Below are 24247 nucleotides of genomic sequence, written 5' to 3'. Positions count from 1 at the left end.
CTTCCCCAACACATTCTATGAAGCAAACATCACCCTGATACCAAAACCAGGAAAAGACCCAAACAAAAAGAAGAATTTCAGACCAATCTCACTCATGAATATAGACGCAAAAATTCTCAACAAAATCCTAGCCAATAGATTACAGCTTATCATCAAAAACGTCATTCATCATGATCAAGTAGGCTTCATCCCAGGGATGCAAGGCTGGTTTAACATACGCAAGTCTATAAACGTTATCCACCATATTAACAGAGGCAAAAATAAAGATCACATGATCCTCTCAATAGATGCAGAAAAAGCATTTGATAAAATCCAGCATCCTTTTCTAATTAGAACACTGAAGAGTATAGGCATAGGTGGCACATTTCTAAAACTGATTGAAGCTATCTATGACAAACCCACAGCCAATACTTTACTGAATGGAGTAAAACTCAAAGCTTTTCCTCTTAGAACTGGAACCAGACAAGGTTGTCCTCTGTCACCTTTACTGTTCAACGTAGTGCTGGAAGTTCTAGCCAAAACAATTAGGCTAGACAAGGAAATAAAGGGAATCCAAATGGGAGCAGAGGAGGTCAAACTCTCCCTCTTTGCTGACGACATGATCTTATACTTAGAGAACCCCAAAGACTCAACCACAAGACTCCTAGAAGTCATCAAAAAATACAGTAATGTTTCAGGATATAAAATCAATGTCCACAAGTCAGTAGCCTTTGTGTACACCAATAACAGTCAAGATGAGAAGCTAATTAAGGACACAACTCCCTTCACCATAGTTTCAAAGAAAATGAAATACCTAGGAATATACCCAATGAAGGAGGTGAAGGACCTCTATAAAGAAAACTATGAACTCCTCAGAAAGGAAATAGCAGAAGATATTAACAAATGGAAGAACATACCATGCTCATGGATGGGAAGAATCAACATGATTAAAATGTCTATACTTCCCAAAGCAATCTACCTATTCAATGCCATTCCTATCAAAATTCCAACATCGTACTTTCAAGATTTGGAAAAAATGATTCTGCGTTTTGTGTGGAACCGGAAAAAAACCCGTATAGCTAAGGCAGTTCTCTGTAACAAAAATAAAGCTGGGGGCATCAGCATACCAGATTTTAGTCTGTACTACAAAGCCATAGTGCTCAAGACAGCATGGTACTGGCACAAAAACAGAGACATAGACACTTGGAATCGAATTGAACACCAAGAAATGAAACTAACATCTTACAACCACCTAATCTTTGATAAATGAAACAAGAACATACCTTGGGGGAAAGACTCTCTATTCAATAAATGGTGTTGGGAGAACTGGATGTCTACATGTAAAAGACTGAAACTGGACCCACACCTTTCCCCACTCACAAAAATTGATTCAAGATGGATAAAGGACTTAAATTTAAGGCATGAAACAATAAAAGTCCTCCAAGAAAGCATAGGAAAAACACTGGAAGATATTGGCCTGGGGAAAGACTTCATGAGGAAGACTGCCATGGCAATCGCAACAACAACAAAAATAAACAAATGGGACTTCATTAAACTGAATAGACAGTTTAAACAAATGAAGAGAGACAAAATAAACAAATGGGACTTCATTAAACAGCTAAGGAGACAATAACCAAAGCAAAGAGACAAACTACACAATGGGAAAGGATATTTGCATATTTTGAATCAGACAAAAGCTTGATAACTAGGATCTATAGAGAACTCAAATTAATCCACATGAAAAAAGCCAACAATCCCATATATCAATGGGCAAGAGACATGAATAGAACTTTCTCTAAAGACGACAGACGAATGGCTAACAAACACATGAAAAAATGTTCATCATCTCTATATATTAGAGAAATGCAAATCAAAACAACCCTGAGATATCATCTAACCCCAGTGAGCATGGCCTACATCACAAAATCTCAAAACTACAGATGCTGGCGTGGATGTGGAGAGAAGGGAACACTTTTACACTGCTGGTGGGACTGCAAACTAGTACAACCTTTCTGGAAGGAAGTATGGAGAAACCTCAAAGCACTCAAGCTAGACCTCCCATTTGATCCTGCAATCCCATTACTGGGCATCTACCCAGAAGGAAAGAAATCCTTTTATCATAAGGACACTTGTACTAGACTGTTTATTGCAGCTCAATTTACAATCGCCAAAATGTGGAAACAGCCTAAATGCCCACCAACCCAGGAATGGATTAACAAGCTGTGGTATATGTATACCATGGAATACTATTCAGCCATTAAAAAAAATGGAGACTTTACATCCTTCGTATTCACCTGGATGGAAGTGGAAGACATTATTCTTAGTAAAGCATCACAAGAATGGAGAAGCATGAATCCTATGTACTCAATTTTGATATGAGGACAATTAATGACAATTATGGTTATGGGGGGGGAAGCAGAAAGAGGGAAGGAGGGAGGGGGTGGGGCCTTGGTGTGTGTCACACTTTATGGGGGCAAGACATGATTGCAAGAGGGACTTTACCTAACAATTGCAATCAGTGTAACCTGGCTTATTGTACCCTCAATGAATCCCCAACAATAAAAAAAAAAAAAATTCCTGGTCTAAATAGCTTCAATGGTGAATACTTCCAAATAGTTAAGGACAATATGATACCACTCTTACACAAACTCTTTCAGAAAATAAAAAAGGAGTAACAACATAGATATCAAGACCTAACAAAGACCTATGGAAAAGAAAAATTATAGGGCAATTTCTTTCATAAATATAGATATAAAAATTCTAAACAAGATATTAGCAAATTGGCTCCAGCAACATATAAAAAGGATAATACATCATTTTTCAAGAAGGGCTTATTCTAAGAATGCAGTCAGTTTAACATTTGAAAATCAAGGTAATCTACCACATTAAGAGAAGAAAAAAAAAAGGACCATCCTAGTAGATGCCCAAAAAAGGAATTTGATGAAACTCAAGACTCACTCATTATAAAAACTAGAAAACTTTCTCAACAAATTTAGCATAGAACCTGCTTAATCAGATAAAGATACAAACCTATAGCAAACACCATATTTAATAATGAAACAGTTAATGCTTTGTACTTGAGGTAAGAATAAGAATGTATACTTATCACTACTTTTATTTAACATTGTAGTAAAGGTTACAGACAGTGCAATAAGGCAAGAAAAAAAATAATATGTAAATACTCGGAAGACAAAAGTAAAACTTCATTATTCAGAGAGAAATACTGTACTCTAGCGTGTATAATGCACACTTTTGTGCCTACGTTTTTTAGGAAAAAATAAAGATGTGCTTTATACATGGGTAGTGCAGCTCAGGAACACCTGGGACCTCCAGGCACATGGAGTTTCAGTCCAGAAGGTACAGGATCTGGTGGGAGTGGGTCAGAGCCGCCTCCACCAGGTGCCACAATGGGGACTGGTGTAGGGGCTAGCAAGGCTGAGGACTGGTTACATGGAGGGGAGAGGGTCTCTGCGCAGGGACCAGGGACCCACCTGGCTGCCCACAGGCCAAGTGGCCTCAGAAAATTCTACCCCACTGGTCAAACATGAGGCTATTTCAGCCATGGCCCCTGATGTAGTAGGCAGAGTGGTGTGAGGGACATTATCCCTCCCCAGATGTCTGTCCTGGCCAAGAGTTGGCCACCTTCTCAAAGGGGTGTTTTCTTGAAAGTTTGGGCAAAAAATGTGGGTGCACATTGTATATGAGAACACATTTTACATGGCAAAATATGATAATTATATATGTATAATACCCAAAAACGTCTCAAAGAAAAAGTGAATTTACTATATTTTCTGGACGGTCAATATATAAAACTCAATAGCATTTCTAAATGTTTGGAGGTAATACCTGCAAAAAAAAAAAAAAAAAAAAAAAACACTTATAATGGAACGAAGAAAATACCAAATACCTAGAAATAAATTTAACACAAAAATGTAAAAGACCACTAGGTTGAAAATTGTAAAATACTGCTGAGAGAAATTTCAAACTTAATAAAACGGGGAAATATACCACATCCATGGATAGAAAGATTCAGTGGAGTATCTCTTTGTCAATTTTCCCCAGTTAAACTACACATTCCACAATCTCAAACAGGGTCCCTGTAGGGCTTTTGTGCATTTGTGTGAGAATTAACAATTTATAGCAATGCCCCAATCCATGGTTTTTCCATATAATACAATAAGTTATTCTAAGAGAAAGAAAGGCCATATTTACATAACTTTTACTACAGCACATTGTTATAATTATTCTACAATTAGATCACTGGAAAAGAATAGACCCTAAAAGACCCACACACAGAACTGGCTGATTTATGACAAAGGTATTACTGTGACTTGGTGGGACTGAACATCCATATGGGAAAAAAGTAAACTTTAGCCCTTGAAATAGTCACAAAGATTAATCCAGGATAAATTGTAAAACTAAATATAAAAAGTAAAACAATAAAATTTCTACAACAAAATGTAAAAAAAATCTTCACAGACTTGGAGTAAGCAAAGTGTTCTTGAATAGAACATCTAAAAAAAGCATTAACCATTTAAAAATTACAAATTAGACTTAAAATTAAGAACTATTCATAAAAAAATAACATTAAGTACTAAGGCAAGCTGCAGGTATGAGAAAATATCTGTAATACAACCCCAAAGTGTGTTTACATCCAGAAAAATATAATGAATTCCAGTAATTCAGTAAGAAAAAAATAAATATCCCATTGTGGAAAGCCCTCAAAAAGAGACTTTCAAAAGCTTAACAGACATAGGAGAAGTGTCCTGACCTCATTAGGCACCAGATAAATGCAAGTTAAAACCACTGGATGATGTCACCTACACATCCACCCACACAGGGAAAACCAGCACCGGGAACGCTCATGGGTTTTCACTGCTGGTGCAAGTATACACTGGTACCTTATGACCCACCAAAAGACATACCCAAGGACAGCACAGCAGCATTATTTATAAAAAGCCAAAACTTAGAAATGGCCCAAAAGTTCACTAACAGTGGAATGAACAGATATTACAGTTCATTCATAAAATAGAATGGGAAATTTTATGGCCACATGAAACAACTAAATGAACTGCACAGACATGATGTTTGGTCAAAGTAACCAGATATAAAAGAGTACTCCATTTATTTACATGAAGTTCAAAAACAGGCAAATCTCCACAGGAGTGACAGGAGTCAGAAGCGAGGTTTCCCTTTTAGGAGTTGGGCAGGAGGAAAATCAAGGGGGAGAGGCACAGGGAGGCAGTTAGGTTTGGGAAGTTGGAAAACCCTTAGACTGGTCTTCATGAGCTGTTCTATGGGAGCCTCCTATGACTATGAATTAGCATGAACTGTTCATCCTGCCAGTGCAGTTATTTTCACTTGGATATCATCAGTATACTACAGCTATACTACTACTATATCTGTAGTAGTTAAACATATAAACACACGTAAAAGTTTAATGAGTGGCACTTTTCAGATTTCCACACTTTATAATCTCTATGTGTTATATAATGTAGAAGAAAACACACATGTGTGCAGTCTCTGAAGGCTTTAGTATAATTTATCTTTCAATTTTTCTCTTTCAGTTTAACAAGGTATTCTTCCCTAGATAAGGAACACAAAATCACAAGATTTATCAAATGGCAAACTTACTCTAAGATGGGAACCCCCCCCCACCATTTTTATTAAAGGATTAGAGTAAAATGAAGTCTTACTTTGCAAAATCCAACTACTTTATGCCATTAAATTATGTTTTTAATTATCTGAAGCAAGGGTATCAAAGAACCCTTGTGTATAAAGAACATGTGTATAAAAACCAAATTGTAGTAAAAAAAATAAACTTCAACAAAGTCTATACTAAAAGTTTCTTTGAGAAGGAAATATAAGAAATTGAATAAAATAATCATGTGCTTCTTTGTATTTTAATATCAGTAAGAACAAAGCACCCAGGGACCACTGGGTATTTGTCATCTTGGATAACCAGCATCAACTAAAAGTGTCAATCCTGAAATATCTATTTTGAAAAGCACTAAATACAAGTTACCTGGAAAGTAGCTAGGGAAAAACCACACACATCCCTCTAAAAGCAGAGTTAAACACTATTATAATATCCCTACTATAAAATGTTTACAACACTTCTTTAGCTCTTCTACATCAACCCATGTAAAGGACAACATTTTCACCATTATTTTAAATCAAGGAAATCTATAATTAAGAATGCTCTGAAGCACTGTAATAGCAGGTCCTAAATTAGTGTTTAACTTCTTCAGTTCATCTAACCACCACCTTTTACATCCTAGAATTGAGGGACATGTGGTAAGACTGAAAGCATGACAAAAATACACGAAAAACATCCCTGTCCTCGACTAACATCACAGAGTATTTTAACTCCCGAAAGTAAGAAGGGGAACTCACCTGCCACGCTGGGACTGAGGCTGAGTTGGATGCCACTGTTCTCTGTAGCTCTTCGAGTGCAGCATCTGGGAGCAGCTTCTGGGACTCCAGGAGTGCTTTACACTGGACTTGTCTCAAAAGTAAGATGACAGCTGGCTGATCAGGGTTACTTTTTAAATTCTAAAAATTAAACCCCAAATACAAATACATCAAATGGGCTCTTAAATGTTAAATGTGAAAAGGCAATTAAGCTATTCTCCATGTTGGGAAAAACAAAAACTCAGTGAATAAAACACTCAACAGCTTAGGAATACCAAACCCTACATTTCCTTTAAATAAAATTTAAAATCAATAATTCTATTCCTGTGGTTTATATTTTATTTTCTTTCTAAGCCTCTTAACAAAAATATTTGCTGCCTGTCTTTCTTCCAGGCACAGACTTCTCAGGCAGTGGGAATAAGACAAATGACCCATTTTCCCATTTCTCTAAGCTATTATTTATACCGTAAAACACACACACACACACACACACACACACACACACACAAATGTATGTGTTTATACATATGTGTATCCTTCCATACAAGTACAAAAAAAGTTAAGGAAAAAAATGCATCTAAAGAAGTCCTTCCAGGTGGCGCCTGTGGCTCAGTGAGCAGGGCGTCGGCCCTGTATACCGAGGGTGGTGGGTTCAAACCCGGCCCTGGCCAAACTGCAACAAAAAAATAGCCGGGCGTTGTGGCGGGCGCCTGTAGTCCCAGCCACTCGGGAGGCTGAGGCAGGAGAATTGCCTAAACCCAGGAGTTGGAGGTTTCTGTGAGCTGTGTGACGCCACGGCACTCTACTGAGGGCGATAAAGTGAAACTCTGTCTCTACAAAAAAAAAAAAAAAGAAGTCCTTCCACTGTTGTTTTAGATATTTGCTTGTCCTGCAATGGCATATTCTTTATTTTTACTCATTAGATCATAGTCTTAAATGCATTTTTAAAATATATTTAATTGTTTTATTCAAAGTAAGACTGGAATAAAATGACAAGGAAAAATTCATAGCAACTATCATTTTATGCTTAGGAAATGACCACCATATAATACCCTATCCTGAACTAATCTCGGGTGGAATTCCTTAAATAAAAGGAAAACATATTATTCTGCTTTTCACAGAATTCATGGGCCAAAGGAATTTTCAAAGGTCTATTTTTCTTTCTCTTCAAAGTTTATACTTATCTTTCAAAAAACATTTCTGTGAAGATAACAGAGGCAAACACAATCTCCCCGGTAAGCATTCATGAAACAATGATGTTTCAAGAAAAGTTATGTTTAAAACTCCTTTAACTATTAAATTATTTCTAGTAGGTCTATGAAACTTATCCCTTCATTCAATAGATATTTATTGAACCCCTGCTATGTCCTAAGCAAGGCAGTAATAATTTACTCACAGAGCTTGTGAGCATAGAGCCCTACAATCCTGGCCCATAAAAACTGACTACTGAGTGGTGACTACCCATTCAATAATTTCCATGATCATCCAGAACTTTAGAAAATGAAGGGGTGTTGGAAAATATAGTTTTCCGAAGGGAAAAAAATCAAAGGAAAATATTACCTCCCTAAAAACAAATGTAATTTTTAAAAGACCTATATTAAGAGCTCGAGCCCTAGAGTTGACAAATTTAAGTTTAAATCACAACTCTATCCATTCTAATTGTGAGTTCCTGCACAAATTTCTTAATCCTTTAAACCCTTAGTTTCCTTAACTATAAAAACAGGGATAATAAATAACTACAGCAGAAGACTGCTGGGAAGTTCAAATAAAAAACACTAAATATAGTGACTGGCTTGTAGCAAGTACAGTAATCAATAAATGTTGGTTAGGCTGGATGTGGTGGCTCATGCCTGTCATCCTAGCATTCCAGGAAGCCTGACTGCTTAAACTCAGGAGTACAGGACCAGCCTGAGCAGGAAGGAGACCCCCATCTCTACTAAAATTAGAAAAAAATCAGCCGGGTATGGTAACGCACACCTGTAGTCCCAGCTACTCAGGAGGCTAAGGCAAGAGAGTTGCTTGAGCCCAAGAGTTTTAGGTTGCTGTGAACTATGACACCACAGCACTCTACCCTGGGGCAACAGAGGTGGGACTCTGTCTAAAAATAAATAAATAAATAAAATAAAATAAATGTTAGTTACTACCACCATCATCATCATCTTTAAGTAACATGCGCTCCATTTTTTAAGTTATTCTCCAAGTAGGATAAGAACCTAAGAATTTCAGTGCACACCCTGTAACAATACCTTTGTGCAGAGAGCCTCAGCTTCGGATACTCTTCCAGTGTCTATCAGACCAGTTACTGCTTGTGAGAGAGACCACATTTCAAGAGATTGGTTGTAATTCTCAAAGGATTCTTTGCCTTTAACTGTAAACCAAAAATGTCAATGTTATCATTCTTTCTTTCTTCTGCAATTTATATTGTGTTCTCTCAGAGGAGTAACTAGTTGCAAAAAATATTAATTATAGACTTTTCATGCATATACAATTTTTAAAACTTACATGTACCACTGGAATACCACAGACTATGCTGACATTACACAGGTTTCTGGAAAGTTTCATGGTAGGAGTGTTTGTGACTAAATAACTTAAAGCCTCATATACTTGGCGAGGGGAGAACTTTGGAGGTGACCACAGTGGCACTCAGCAACGAGGCATGCAGCTACCTTTGCTGGGAGGAGTTTGCAGAACTTACACATTAAAAAAATCACTGAATCTACAGTAACAATGAAAAGAATTCACTGAAAGTAATTTAAAGATTCACTGCCATATAATAGATATAAAATAATCTGTGCTACCAAAACCACATATTTGGTAAGCTTTCTCATTAAGTATGTGTCAGGGAACCATCCCCACAATCAAGACCGTAAGTGTACCCAGCATTATCCAAAGTCCCTCTTGCCCTTCTGTGATCACTCTTCTCTTCCCATCCGTACTCTCTCTCTCTTTTTTTTTTTTCCATCCATACTCTCTTAAGCCTCTGCCCCAGACAGCTTCTAATCTGTATTTTGTACCAGATTAGAAAGTACCAGTTTGTACTTTCTAACATTTCAAAGGTGGAATCGTATAATATAAACTCTGTCTAGCATCTTTCACAGGTATTAAATGGTGACTTGTGTTCATTTTCAAATGTTCAAGCAACCTTGCATTCCTGACCTAAACCCCACTTGATCATAACATGTACTTTTCTATGTGTTGTTGAGTATAAATTACTGAAGTTTTACTACTAATTTCTCCATCTATCTCCATGCATGATGCTGTCCTATAGTTTTCTTTTCTTGTAATGTCTTTGCCCAGTTTTGACATTAGGTTAATGCTGATCCCCTGGAAGATGGCAGAAGTCACATGTCTTTGATTTCTGAAACTATTTGTGTACAACTGGTATCATTTTTTTTTTTTTTTCTTAAATGTCTGGTAAAATTCACTAGGAAGTGTCAGCTTCAAGACAGCTGACCAGGCCAGGTGTAGTGGCTCATGCCTGTACTCCTAGTACTTTGGAGGGAAGACAGAAAGATCACTTGAGCCCAGGAGTTTGAGACCAGTCAGGAAAACATAGGAAGAACCCTGTCTTTACCAAAAATTTAAAAATTAGCCAGGCACAATAGCACGTGCCTAAAGGCCTAACTACTTGGGAGGCTGAAGCAGGAGGCTCCCTTAAACCCAGGAGTCCATGCTCACAGTGAGCATGGCTGCAGCACCGCACTCTAGCCTGGGCAGCAGAGTGAGCAACACACTGTCTTTAAAACAGAAATGTTTTCAAATGGCAGATAGATTCATCAGGCACTCAACCTCTTCCATAGAGAAGAAGCAAAACAGCATGAAAATAGCCACATTTTGGATAGATCATCTAATAGAGAACACTGAAATTCAAAATAAGTGATGAGGCTCGGTGCCCATAGCACAGTGGTTATGACGCCAGCCATATACACCGAGGCTACTGGGTTCAAACCCAGCCCCGGCCACCTAAACAACAATGACAGCTGCAACAAAAAAATAGCCAGGTGTTGTGGTGGGCACCTATAGTCTCAGCTACGTGGGCAGCTCAGGCAAGGGAATTGCTTAAGCCCAAGAGTTTGAGGTTGCTGTGATCTGTGATACCATGGCACTCTACCAAGGGTGACATAATGAGACTCTGTCTCAAAAAAGAAAAAGAAGTGATGAGAAGCACCAAGAGCAAGGAAGGAGATCGAAGCCAGGTGGCCTGCATGAGACCAGCCCAGGGTGAGCCTAGAAAGGCTCCCCAGTGCCTGGAAACGGTAACTGAAAGACACCAGTTGTGACAATCCCACACAGGAGAGTCCCTGGACCCTTGTGGGCCCCAAGACTAATGGAAGGGAGCTGCCTGAAGACTACATAGGCACTGTCCCAGAGAGGGAGCTCAGGCTGACTTCCACAAACCCCAACTCCTAAGAAGCTACAGCACAGCACAACTTGGACAGCCCCGCCTCCACCAGATGGCATGCTACTGGGGCCCCCACAGCCTCTGCCTCTTCATACCCCAGCACCCCGCTGACAGCCACTGAGGGCTGCAGCAACGCCAAGGTTTAAGCAAAGCACTCACGCCCTCAGCCACCTGCCAACAGCTGCCCCAATGAAAGCAGTCATACCTGCCCTCATACAGCAGGGCCATGGTGCAGCCATGATGCCACCTAAGCAGTCCACCACAGCCAGTGCCAATGCACCATCAGAGGGACTAAGGGTGGGTCCACCCAGCGTGACTCCATACTCCCCAGTACATGAGCACCAGTACTTGAGCTCAGGCTCAGTTTACCACCACTGAACCTGAGCACTCACCCGGCCTGCTATTAACACTGCAGCTAGCACCAACCTGCATAAAACACCTGTGTACCTGGCTACTGGCCTACCCAACCCATTGTAGCAAATGCCAATACCAGTGGAGACTGCTTGGGTCCCAGAAGACTGTCCTACCACAGCCACTGTCAGGCCCATTGCAAGCCTGCTGCCCAGGGGCTTAAGAACCCACCAAACCCAACCATCCACTGATACCATTCCCCACAAGAAAGCTACATAAAGGCCCAATAATTGGATTGCCTAAACCTGCATTTACCAGTGCTAACATAAGCCGCCCTGGGGCCAAAGGACAGGTGTAATCAGCCCACCATGCCACAACTGTGGCCTGAACACTGGCCTACCTGGCAGGCCTCTACTAACAACTGTACCCTAAAAGACCAAGGAAATCACAGACGGCACTGACACTGTTCACAGTGGAAGAAAACAGAGAAGAGACTGCACTGCCGCACTCACCCAGACACAAAGCCAGAGTCCCTGACCAACCAACACCACAGACACATCTGCAGGGAAAAGTTCTTCCCTCAAAAGCAGATTCAAAAAATTAGAAGAAGCAATTGCTATGCCAGATTCACACATAATCAACATAAGGACACGGGAAACACAAAAAAAAAACAAGGAAATATGAACACCTAAAAGAACATGATAATTCTCCAGCAAGAAATTCCAATCAAAAGAAACTTCCAAAATCCCAGAGAGGAAACTCAAAATACTGATAGTAAAGAAGCTCAGTGAGATACAAGAGAACAGTGAAAAATAATACAAGAAATCAGAAAAACAGCTTAGGCTATGAATGAGAAATTTACCAAAGACATATATGTCAATATCATAAAAAAGAACCAAACAGAAATTCTGGAACTGAAGAATTCACTGAATAAAATACAAAATACATTCAAAAGATCCAACAATAAGCTAGATTGAGCAGAGGAAAGAATCTCAGAACTTGAAGACGGGTCTTTTAAAATAACTCAATCAGACAAAAATAAAGAAAAAAGAATGAAAAGAATGAGCAAAGAAAGCCTCTGTGGTGTATGGAACACCATAAAGCCACCAAATATTTGAACTTTCAAAGTTCCAGAAAATTAAGAAAAAACAAAAGACTTAGAATAACCTTTTAAGGAAGTATTAGATGAAAATCTCCCAAGTCTAACAAATACTTTAGCTATCCATACACAGGAGGCTCAGAAATCCCCAAATAGATATAACTCAAAAAGGTTGTCTCCACAGCACATTTTAGTCAAACAGTCAAAAGTCAAGGACAGAAAGAGAATTCTAAAAGCAATAAAAGAAAAGTATTTCAGCCACCATAAAATAACACCCATGAGAATTCTGTAGATTTCTCAGCAGAAACTTTACGGACCAGGAGAGAATGGGATGATACCTGCCTGATTCAAATGTTAAAAGAAAAAACACATTAGCCAATAACATTATTCCCAGGTCAGTTATCCTTCATCAATGAAAGAGTAATAAAGTCTTTCCTAGACAAACAAAAGTGGAGGGAATTCCTCACCACTAGACTGGCTGAACAACCTTAAGTGAGAGAGTAATACCTACCAGCATGAAAACAGACAGAATAAAAACCACTGGGACAGCAAACATACAGACACAGAAAAGACTCAGGTGTTACAACTATAGAAACCACAGGAGAGAAAGGGACAGTATATACAAAACAACTAGAAATCAATAATAAGATGACAGAAATAAGCCTTGGAGTTTGATACCAGCCGAGACAACATAGCAAGACCCCATTTCTTCAAGAAAAGAAAAAAAAGACCTAGAAAAAAATGACACGAATGATGTGTCTATTCCATGGACTTTTATGTGTCTGTATGTGTATCTACATATACTGATGGATCCTTATGTGCAAGAGCAAAATGAATGACAGCAGTAACATAAAAGACAGGAGGAAGGAATTAGCATCATTTTGCTACAAGGTATTCGCACTGTCCATAAAGTGCCATAGTGCTATTTGAAAGTAGACAGGAGTTAGTTGTAAATGTACATCGCAAACTCCACGGCAACCACTAAAAAAAATTTTTTTAAGTAGTATAACTAATATGTTGACAAAAGAGACACAATAGAATCACCATGGGATTACCAAAGTGAATTTAAAAAAAGGTAGAATATTTTTATAATTTGAAGGGCATGGCTTAAATATAACCACATTTTAGGTATTTCTGAATAAAATATTTCAATCTTTTAAAAGACTCTAAATTATAATGCTACTAAAGAAAAACCTACTTTATTTTCCCCACTAGTCCATAAAAGACAGGCAGTAACAATAACTTAACATTTACAAAAAAATAACTAATAACCTAATGTTAATTTGGTGAAAAACTACTATCCCAAGACAAAAGGCAATCTATTAATCAAAGTTGGTTAACTTATGTGTGGATCACTTCTTTTTTAAATATGATTTTGATAGGAAGAATATTGTTCCCTCAAAGATGTCAAAGTCTAATCATTGAACCTGTATATATGTAAAAAGAACTTTGAAGATGTGATTAAATTCAGGACGTTGAGATGGTGAGAGTGGCTTGGAATATGATTTATGGTGGAAATCTGCTTTCTAGCTAGGCATCTAGAATTCATTTCTGAGGCACAGGGTGCCAGTTTAACCAGGCTCAAATAAAAATGCTGAGTCTCAAGTGGGCTTTTGTAGACAGAAACAAAACACACAGAGCTTCTTTTTTTACTGCTAGATAAAAATGCACTCTCTAGGTGCAGCTAGGCAGAAGAAACTCGTAAGGATTTCTATAGACTCTATCTTTTATGCAGATCACTTTTCAAAGAAGAAATTTATAGACTTACAAAATAATGATAACTAAATCTGATTAGATTAACAGCTACCCTAATCCAGATCCCCAGGAAGAATCAGAGAACAATTTCAGTGCTGGTTTCAGTAAAAGACTACTTCCAGGTCATTTCTGCCCTAAAACACTAGTCAAGTTTCAAAGCAGAGAACTGGCATAAAATAAAGATTTCAGCTAACAGAACATATTAGACTTTTTAGGTATATATAAAAAAATATATACGCCTAACACATTTTTTTTTTTTTTTTTTTTTTGAGACAGAGTGTCACTCTGTCACCCTGGGTAAGAGTACCATGGCATCATAGCTCATAACAACCTCAAATTCCTGGGCTTCCATGATTCTCTTGCCTTAGCCTCCCAAACAGTTGGGACTACAGGCACCCACCACAATGCCTGGTGAGTTTTTTCCTGGTGAGATGAGGTCTCACTCTTGTTCAGGCTTGTCTCAAACTCCTGAGCTCAGGCAATCCACCTACCTCAGCCTCCCAGAGTGCTGGGATTATAGGCATGAGCCACTGCACCAGGCCCCTAACACACTTTTGCACAGCTAGGATTCTTTTTTTTTTTTTTTTTGTAGAGACAGAGTTTCACTTTATGGCCCTCGGTAGAGTGCCATGGCATCACACAGCTCACAGCAACCTCCAACTCCTGGGCTTAAGCGATTCTCTTGCCTCAGCCTCCCGAGTAGCTGGGACTACAGGCGCCCGCCACAACGCCTAGCTATTTTTTGGTTGCAGTTCAGCTGGGGCCGGGTTTGAACCCGCCACCCTCGGTATATGGGGCCGGCACCTTACCGACTGAGCCACAGGCGCCGCCCTGCACAGCTAGGATTCTTTAACAAATGCATTTTTTATAAAAATATATGCAGAAGTTGGTTGTTTTCTTTATTTAACCATTTAATAAATCTGAATTGAGTCATGTATAAAAATGCTTTTTAAAACTTACTCGAAGCAGAAACAGCAGATAACAGCGCCGAGTATAAATCCAGCCTCTTTGGCTGAGAGCTGCTCACGAGGGCCAGTGTGTCGTCAGCATGGCAGGCTGCCATTAGTCCAGCCCAGACAGCAGGGTCACCTGGAAACAGGGAATACCAACAGAAGTCTTGTTAACAGTAACGTGTTGCTGAAAAACTACCAAAAGTGAGAGTAAGAGTTTACAAGGACAAAAAAATTTAATTGTTATTTCCCCAAAAATTCTACCTTTTTTTTTTTATTGTTTCAGGTTAATTGAGGGTACAAAGAATTAGGTTATAGTGTTTGCATTTGTTAGGTAAAGTCCCTCTTATAATTGTGTCTCACCCCCAAGAGGTGTGACATATAAAATTCCACTTTCTTCAAGGAAAACTAAATTATACTTGCTTTCAGAGACACATTACTATTAAACATTCATCTTTCAAGATTTGCCATTTTTCCCAGACACCTCAGAGGATGAGAAATGCCTCATGAACTCTTCTTCCGTGACTGGTTAGTTCAGGTGCCTGGAGAGCAGGGCGATTAGACCCACTTCACTCGACACCAAGGACAAGCCCCAAACAGACACTGGTCTTCACATTCACTCCTTGTTTTAAAGGCTTCGTTATAGAATGAGCAAGATAACACAATATTTTAGCTCTTAAGCAAAAGGAAAGGTTCAAGATTCTATCTGTCTTCTAACAGGGGAGCATGAGAGTCACTCTACCATTCCAAGTCAAATGCACACATGATTCTACACCCTCTGTTTCTTTGATATTTCCTTCCTTCATGCCTTGACAGCAGCTTCAAAGCATGGGGGAGCCTGACAGTAGTGGGTTGGAAAGGTAATAAGAGAGATTATACATACGGACTTAAGAAAAAAACTTAAGAAAGTGAAAAAAAAAACTGAAAGAGGACTTTTTGGAAATTAGGGTTTTTTCCCATTTGTTTGGCCTTTTATTTTTATAAACCTTATTTTGCAGCTTACTTCAACAGTTAATGTTTTAGTCCTGCTATCCTTAAAAAACAAATTGATGACTTAAAATCCCACAAGGGGGTGCTAGTAAACAATACAGTCACTTGATCATACTTTTAAGCTTTAGTTTTACATTTTTTCTTATCTGACTATTCCATCCGGTCTATGTAGCTTCTATGTCTTCTATCAAATGTATGAAATATATATTTCGTTGGGTCAGCATTAATGCTAATGTTACAAGAATCAATAAAACCTCAAGAATCATTAAAATCTGTCCAAACGAAAACTCTTTACAAAAAATAAAATATATACCTTCAAGTTATGAAACAATTTCTGCTCCAGATAATACCTATCTTCTTTTAAGTAACATAATCAGATTCCAGAATAAACGAATAGGTACCATTCCCTAGAATTTACTTACAATGCAATCTGATTATTGCATAATGAAAGGCATAGGACTAAGCCTTAGAGTTGAGGACTAGCAATGACACTAATTAACATGTGGTAGCTGTTCATTTGGGATTCTTTTTTCTATAAAACAAGGCTGAAGTGCCATCAGGTCTAAAATTCTATAATTTCAACTGAAGTGGATTCAGTTTCTGAATAATGACTGACTCCCAAAATTAACTGCACAGCTCCTCTAGAGCTCTTACAATGTTACACAGTTTTTAGTAAATTTAGTTTTACACAGCAATTTCTTCTGTCACAATACAAAAGAACTGCTGTCTTTATTAACTCTTGATAGATAATCAGCAACCCCAATTCTCTACAAAATAAAGTGATTCTGGGATAATAATACAAACCTAATAATTTTAAACTACAGTTCGCTGAAAATACCTTTTAGTAAGCCTGGAAACACTAACTACTCAAACAGAAATTGGATTTTCTTTCATTAAATTCTAAATTCTTGGAATTATCTTTAAATTCCTGTAAAGACTCTCTGGCGTAACATTTAGCAAAACTGTACTTTGTTCAACTAAAGATCTATAAAGACTAGGTATATAGACATTTAACTAAATTACATCCACTTTCATTAGACTCAAACAGGTAACTTATTTTGTCCACTCCATCTTTGTTTTAAGCACCGTATATGAGGACTCAGCTTCCCTGAGTATGTATTTATCCAGATAATACAGGAAAATCAGAGGCCATTATTAGACTCATCTGGGAAATCTCACTTTTCTGAAGTTTATGCCTTACAGAATCAAAGGCTAATGGATCTTTAATTATTCTGTATCCACAATGAGAATTCTTGAGTAAGTCTATCTAATATTTGCTTTAGAACATCTCTAAAAATCAGAAACTTACCAATATATAATCTAGACAAATCTAAATGTGTAGGGTCTCCTTTTGTTCTGATCATGTCAAAATGAAAGGAAGGCTTAACAACAGGATATTGATCTGTTTACTTATGTTATAAAATAATCCCTAAAATGTGAGATATTTTGCAGCTTAGTTAAGATCTTTATAATTGACTGTGACAATAACATTGAACCTGCTCTTTGTACAGTCTGTATCCCAACAGTGCATAGCTAAAAGCAATAGCATTTTAGTCTAACAAATGTTTGAAGTGTTCTAGGGGAATACATTTTAAAGCTATTATTTCACATTTAAAACGATATTACATAAAAATACACCTTATAACCCTAGATGGCTAGAGAGTATAGTCCTCCGTCTGAGGCATTCTCCCCCAGTGGTCCTGCATGCTCAAGTCGTCATGTGCAACAGCCAGCACGGGTGAGGCTATCACCTTGGTGTTTCTAACAGTTACCACAGAAAAGACATCCCCATCCTTCAAGGAGCTAACTACAGATATCTAAATATGTTTATTAAGTAATTTTGTAAATTATATAAATAATTAGTAGCTAGAGGTAAACCTCTCTAAACCAGACTGGTGGAAAAAGGAAACAGAGCTTCTTGAAAAATACATATATAATTCAGATTTTAGTAACAGGTAATAGAGTATCTTTAAGAAGACATTCCTTTTGGCTTGTTATGATAATTGATTCTCTCTTAATTATTAGTGGCCAAAAGCAGGTCATCAAATAATATGCAAAATCTTAAAACATTTTCTTAAAATTCCTTCATCCTATTTGCTAGAAATAAAAATTTTGTTCCCATAAGACATAATGCAAGATTCATAGGATCTGAATTAATGAAATGAATTTATATTCACCTGGAGAAAGGAGTGCTGCCTTCTGAATGGTCTTTAGTGCAATATTGTTTTCATCTTCTGCTGAGCTGCTCCCCATCGCCAGCTGATTTACTGCAGTGTACAGTAATGCCTTCTACACAAGAGGAAAGAGCTATTTTAATATTTTAACCAATCCTCTTCATAGCTTCCAATTTTGCAAAATGACTAAAATATTTGATATGAAGAGGCTTCTAAAGCTATGAAGAAAAATTATTTCATTCCTTCTTAAATATTACTGAACAAGCTAAACATTCCCTTGGCATCGGGTTAAACTGACCTTTCCATGATTTGAGTCCAGAATATGAGCCACATTTCCTGCTACAGCACCTCCCTATAGTAGAAAACACTGATTAGACAAATGCAACAACTTTACTCCTGTGTATCAGCTTTGTACTACTGGTAAAAGACTAGTTAAATATTTTTGTGAAAGGAGGACTTTTCCACTGTGATCATTTCAACTGTTTTTAAAATACTCATTTGAAAGTCCAAAAGTTACGTGATTTTACAATGGTGCCAAATAAATACACACACTTTCTAACAATATAAAAAAGAATGGAAGAAAGACTAAAAAAGACAGAGAAGGGAGGAGGCAGGAAGGAAGAGATCACACAGATAAACTAACATGGTTTTACGCCATTAAAATACATAGTATTTTTTAAACTTCCACAGACCCTCCTAAAATAAAACACTAATGTTCAGGGCACCGTGAAACTCACCAATGCTTTAATAAGCAAATCAATACTAAAAATTAAAAAATATATATGTACACCAGAGTTTTCATGAGGTCAATTTGATATCTGTAATTCTTAAAAATTTAATTATTAGAGGTTTTTTTTTTTCGACAGAGCCTCAAGCTGTCGCCCTGGGTAGAGTGCTGTGAAATCACCGCTCACAACCTCCAACTCCTGGGCTTAAGCAATTCTTCTGCCTCCGCCTCCCAAGGAGCTGCAACTACAGGCGCCTGCCACAATGCTATCATTGTTGTTTGGCAGGTCCAGGCTTGATTCCAACCAGCTCAGGTGTATGTGGCTGTTGCCTTAGCTGCTTGAGCCACAGGCGCTGACACTAATTATTAGACATTTTATCTGGAAAAGAAAGTTATAAGATGATTTCATTTTCCCTCAAAAGTGTCCTATATCTCTCACTTCATACCAGAAGTGTATCGGAAATGTTTTCAAAACTGTATTTAGCACAAAAAGTGCATAAAAAACATAAATGAACTTCTAAAAATATCAATATAAAACAGAAGACAGGAAAGAAGAAAGGAAGCAGAGCAGAGAAAGATTTGGAAGTCAGATCTGGACTAAATCATCACAACCATTAACTGATTCAAGTTACTTAAACTGTGTCTCAAGTTTCCTCCTCTTTAAATGACCAGTAATTGCAGTTGCTTCATATGGTTGCTGGGATTAAATGACAAAATACATAAAAATGCTCAGCACAGTAGCTCAAATATAATAAATTGCTTCATCCCAGTGCCTAATAGTGGTGGCCTCTGAGCAAATTCAGTCACTGACAACAACCAAACGTGTGGGATAAAACTTTACTACATGCGGACTTCTTTTTTGGACTCAGCCTGCTCACAACTGGGTGAACAAAGGCCATGTACCTCCCCCCGCACACACACACAGTTTTTTTGAGCACAGCTCAATTGTGGCCTGTGCGTTGGCATTCCCTGGAAGTTGTGAGAAACACAGACATCTGGGCCACCCTGGAACTACTAAATCACAATCTGCACTTTAACAAGATCACAAGGTGATTTCAATGGTACAATAAAGTTTGAGAAACATTAGGATAAAATGCTACCAAAAAAACCCACATATTTTTAAAAGCACTGAATAACTGACAAGATATTAAGGACTTACTAGGTCAAAACTTTTTAGTAAAACTAGAATCTAGAAAGACAAGTGAGCTTCAGGAAGCCACATGCAGAAGCTATCAAATTTGAATTTTCACCTTAAAGATGGGCTGATGGGACAGAAATTAAAGCCCAGGGCTCACACAAGGAGGGGAGCACCAGAGATCCACTTCAGAGTAAGCTAAGACTTCAAGGAGCTATGCTCTAGTTTTAGGTGACTTCGTATCATATAACCCAGGCACACAGTAAGCCTTGCCAGTCCAGAAACCTTGAGTTCTAACCCTGATATAAGGGGGTCCCAGACTGCAGCGCTCCCAACACCTGGCAGAAGCAAACAAAAATCCCTTCTAAAGAAAGGCAGCTTAGTTTTAAGCTTCAAATTATTCCTACAAATAATTCTCAAGTATACATAATCAGGTAAACAAAGCCACTGTGAGTGAAAACCAGTAGGAATAACAAACAACAGAAATGGGCCCAGAGACTTCAGATACTAGACATGACAAGTGCTAAAAACATAATAGCTATTACCATTATGTTTACCAACTAGTTAAGTGAACTATGAAAGGACACATTAATCACAGGAGTACAGAAGTCCTGAAAAAACATGGCTGTATAAACTATAACACAGTATTTAATCTATCATCAGGGACTGCGGGGTTAGATTTTTAGACACTGATGACATTGTAGTTTTTATTGTCTTATGTTTATGAAGCTTTTAAGTAAAATTCTCTTTGGGGATTCAAAAACACACAGCTAATGCTTACTGTGTTATGGCAATGTTACTTTACTCTGTCACACAGTCATTAACCTGATCTGTAAGTATTTAGAAGGATTTTCCTTTCCAACACTCAGAACCGTACAATAGGACTGAGAGGAAACTCAGTCTAGTGCTTGTTGAGCGACTACTGGAAATTTGGTTAAAAACAGAACTCTTTTCACTGTATTAATTATTTTCCAGAAAAATAACACTATACTTTAAAATTATATATATTTGCCACATCACAAGTTATTGCAGCTCTTTGCCAGAATTTAGAACATTACCCACCTTTGCATTCCTCTGAGCACACTGAGCAACAACTCGGGACAACAGAGACCACAGAGCAGGGTCACCGGGGTTACTACAGAGATCACCAAAAGCAGCAGGCTTAGAGACAGAAATTATTTAACCACAAAATGCACAATCAACGAATTTTTCATTCAATTTAAAACCTTTTAGACACCTAAAGAAGTTGACATTGTCTATGTTTGGTTGAAAGTTATCTTTTTAGAAAACATACTTTGTATCTCCTACATATACCATAGTCCTTATATAGAAAAAAGGAAAAATCAGCAATGCGATGATTATAAATCCATGAAACAATTAAGAAAGGGTTAGGAAATTTAATATATTGTGTTCCAAGAAAACACAGAGATTAAAAATTGTAGGATAGGGCAACGCCTGTGGCTCAAAGGGGTAGGGCGCTGGCCCCATATGCTGGAGGTGGCAGGTTCAAACCCAGCCCCGGTCAAAAACTGAAAAAAAAAAAAAAAAAAAAAGAAATTGTCAGATAAATAATATTGACCACTAATAAAAAATGATACCATTTATACTAATTTAAGTTAACATAATTTAACTTTTAGAAAATAAAACCAGCAAAGATTGTTAATAAAAATCAACTATGAAAGGAAAAGCATTACTGCTAAAAATAAAATAAATAACCACTGTTGCTAATATCTTTCTACTTTCCAAATTTTGAAGACATTGATGAATGTACTTTTTTTTTTTTTGCAGTTTTTGGCCGGGGCTGGGTTTGAACCTGCCACCTGCACCCTACCCCTTTGAGCCACAGGCGCTGCCCATTAATGAATGTTTTAATGGCAAAAAATTCTTAATACCATCAACCTGGACAGTAGCAGAAATAGACTGAGAACATCACGAACTTGGGAATCGGTGCTTTTGTAGCAAAACAAAGTTTGGGCTTTAACTTGATTAGAGGCCAAATATGTCGAGTGAATTAAAAGAAAAATCCAGGGCGATGCCTGTGGCTCAGTGAGTAGGGCACCAGTCCCATCTACCAAGGGTGGCAGTTTCAAACCCAGTCCTGGCCAAACCACAACAAAAAAATAGCTGGGCGTTGTGGCAGGAGTCTGTATTTCCAGCTGCTCAGGAGGCTGAGGCAACAGAACCGCCTAAGCCCAAGAGCTGGAGGTTGCTGTGGGTCCTGTGACATCATGGCACTCTACCGAGGACGGTAAAGTGGACTCTGTCTCAAAAAAAAAAAAAAAAAAAAGAAAAGAAAAGAAAAATCCACACAGGTAAAATAACATAGTCTCCTGGTTCTATAAAAAATTTCACAAAACCAGACTTCAGTTTCCAAAAATATATACTTACTCCATCTTATAGCTTAGTCAAGCCCAAAGGTCAAACACAGCCATGTAAGGTATAACTGGGCCCTGAGCTCACAAAACAGAATTTACCTGTGGACAGCTTTCGACATCTGTCTCTGCACAGCCATGCTGCGGCCTTGGAGTGCATAAATTGCGGAGGTAAGAAGGCACCGCTGATAATCAAGCTCTTTGTATCTGACGTGCTTCAGTAACTCGTTAAGTGCTGCTTTTGACAGTGTAACATCATGCATTGCCAACCCTAATGTACACAGGGCTTGAAGGCTTTCTGCGGTTGGTTCTTTTAAGATAGAGCTGTAATTACATTCACAAATCACCTATTAGTTGTGACTACAGTAGTATTTATTTGTCACTATCAAAACATTTAATATTTAGTACAATTTAGCAATTTACTTAAGGATTCACCAAGCTAACCTAGCTTTAAGATTAATATAGAAATAGTCCAGGTAGTAGCTCATGCTTCTCATTCTAGCACTTTGGGAGGTTGAGGTAAGAGGATCACTTGAAGCCAGGTGTTCAAGACCAGTCTGGAGAAAATTAAAAAATTAAAAAAATAAGCCAGGCATAGTGGCACATGCCTGTACCCCAGCTCCGGAGGCTGAAGTGGGAGGATAGTTTGAGCCTGGGAATTTGAAATTACAGTGAGCGATGACTGTACCACTGCACTCCAGCCTGGGTGACAGAGTGAGACTCTGTTTCTAAAAAAGGAAAAGAAAAAATATTAATGTAGAAACAAATTCCTTGGTGTTTAGAGACAGCAATTTCCCTGATCCTCTGAAGCAGTTAAATATCAATGGCCTCTCACAAAGCAACAGCCTAATTTCTGTTTCGGTCATGGTAACTAAGCTTTAGAAACTATATAAATCAGTTTCTTTGGCTCTCAATTCTAGGTAAATAATGAGAACAATTTTGCTAAGACATTGAGCTTCAATAGAACCCTAGAATGTATGAATAACAACGAAAAAAATCTCTTCAAGGTAAGATCTGATTTTTATCATTCTGATAAAGCTTTGTCTTATTTCTCTGTGGTAATAAACCTAGCATTTTCTATAATAAATACAAACTATTTACCCTTGAGTATTTTTATAAATTACAAGTTTTGAATATTTACACTGGCCTTTTGAAAAATGCTAGAATTTTTTTCTCTTTTAATTATGAAATCTGATTTAGCCTTATTAAAAGTCAATAATGTTTAGGAATCCTTGTCAATTTAAATGAAGAAAAGCTTATCTTTCTATAAGATTAATACTTCTAATAATTATAATTTTTATAGTGTAATAAAACAAAGGAACTTTTAAAAACTTTTAAAACATAGGTCTTTAGTAAGTATTGTAGTAGATAGGTTTTTTTCCTTTTAAGACAAGGCACAAATTAGAATTTCTTTTTTTACCAACATTTATTTAATCCTGCTATCATTAAATATAACAGAAATGTTTATATTATAAAATTATCACTATAATAAAAACTATAATATTATAAAAATGTTTATAATACCTACCACCATATCTTTGAACTATTTTTGGAAGAGGGGAATTAAAAGTTTTGCACTTAATTTTGACAAACAGGAATGGAAACATCAATTTTCATACACAGCTCTGGAATGAACAGCTTGAAGTATTCATAGGAACTCTCTTTTTAAGAGTTAATAGGCTTGGCGCCCATAGCTCAGTGATAAGAGCTCCGGCCACATACAAGGAGGATGGCACGTTTGAGCCTGGCCTAGGCCTGCTCTACAACAAGTGTAACAGAAAAATAGCTGGGTGTTGTGGTGGGCACCTGTAGTCCCAGTTACTTGGGAGGCTGAGCCAAGAGAATCGCTTAAGCCCAAGAATTTGAGGTTGCTGTGATCTCGAACGCCACGGCACTGTA

The 24247-nt window shown here is 37.7% G+C and overlaps 1 protein-coding gene across 3 annotated transcripts in view; it reads right to left on the bottom strand.

Moving 5' to 3' along the window:
- The window catches only part of SKIC3 (SKI3 subunit of superkiller complex), a 93422-nt gene that overhangs the window by 11895 nt on the left and 57280 nt on the right, over positions 1–24247 (bottom strand). For all 3 annotated transcript variants that reach the window (XM_053586416.1, XM_053586425.1, XM_053586422.1), the window contains exons 32-38: positions 22451–22672; positions 21039–21111; positions 18413–18466; positions 18118–18229; positions 14961–15089; positions 8640–8761; positions 6376–6534 (exon numbers count right to left, since the gene is read on the bottom strand). In XM_053586416.1, coding sequence (XP_053442391.1) covers positions 6376–6534; positions 8640–8761; positions 14961–15089; positions 18118–18229; positions 18413–18466; positions 21039–21111; positions 22451–22672 — 871 coding nt within the window. The remainder of the gene's footprint in view (positions 1–6375; positions 6535–8639; positions 8762–14960; positions 15090–18117; positions 18230–18412; positions 18467–21038; positions 21112–22450; positions 22673–24247) is intronic.

The sequence above is a fragment of the Nycticebus coucang genome, chromosome 1 (genome assembly GCF_027406575.1).
Source record: "Nycticebus coucang isolate mNycCou1 chromosome 1, mNycCou1.pri, whole genome shotgun sequence".
Lineage (NCBI taxonomy): Eukaryota > Metazoa > Chordata > Mammalia > Primates > Lorisidae > Nycticebus > Nycticebus coucang.
Note: the sequence above shows the minus strand (reverse complement) of the source record. Positions and strands in the feature narration are given on the sequence as shown.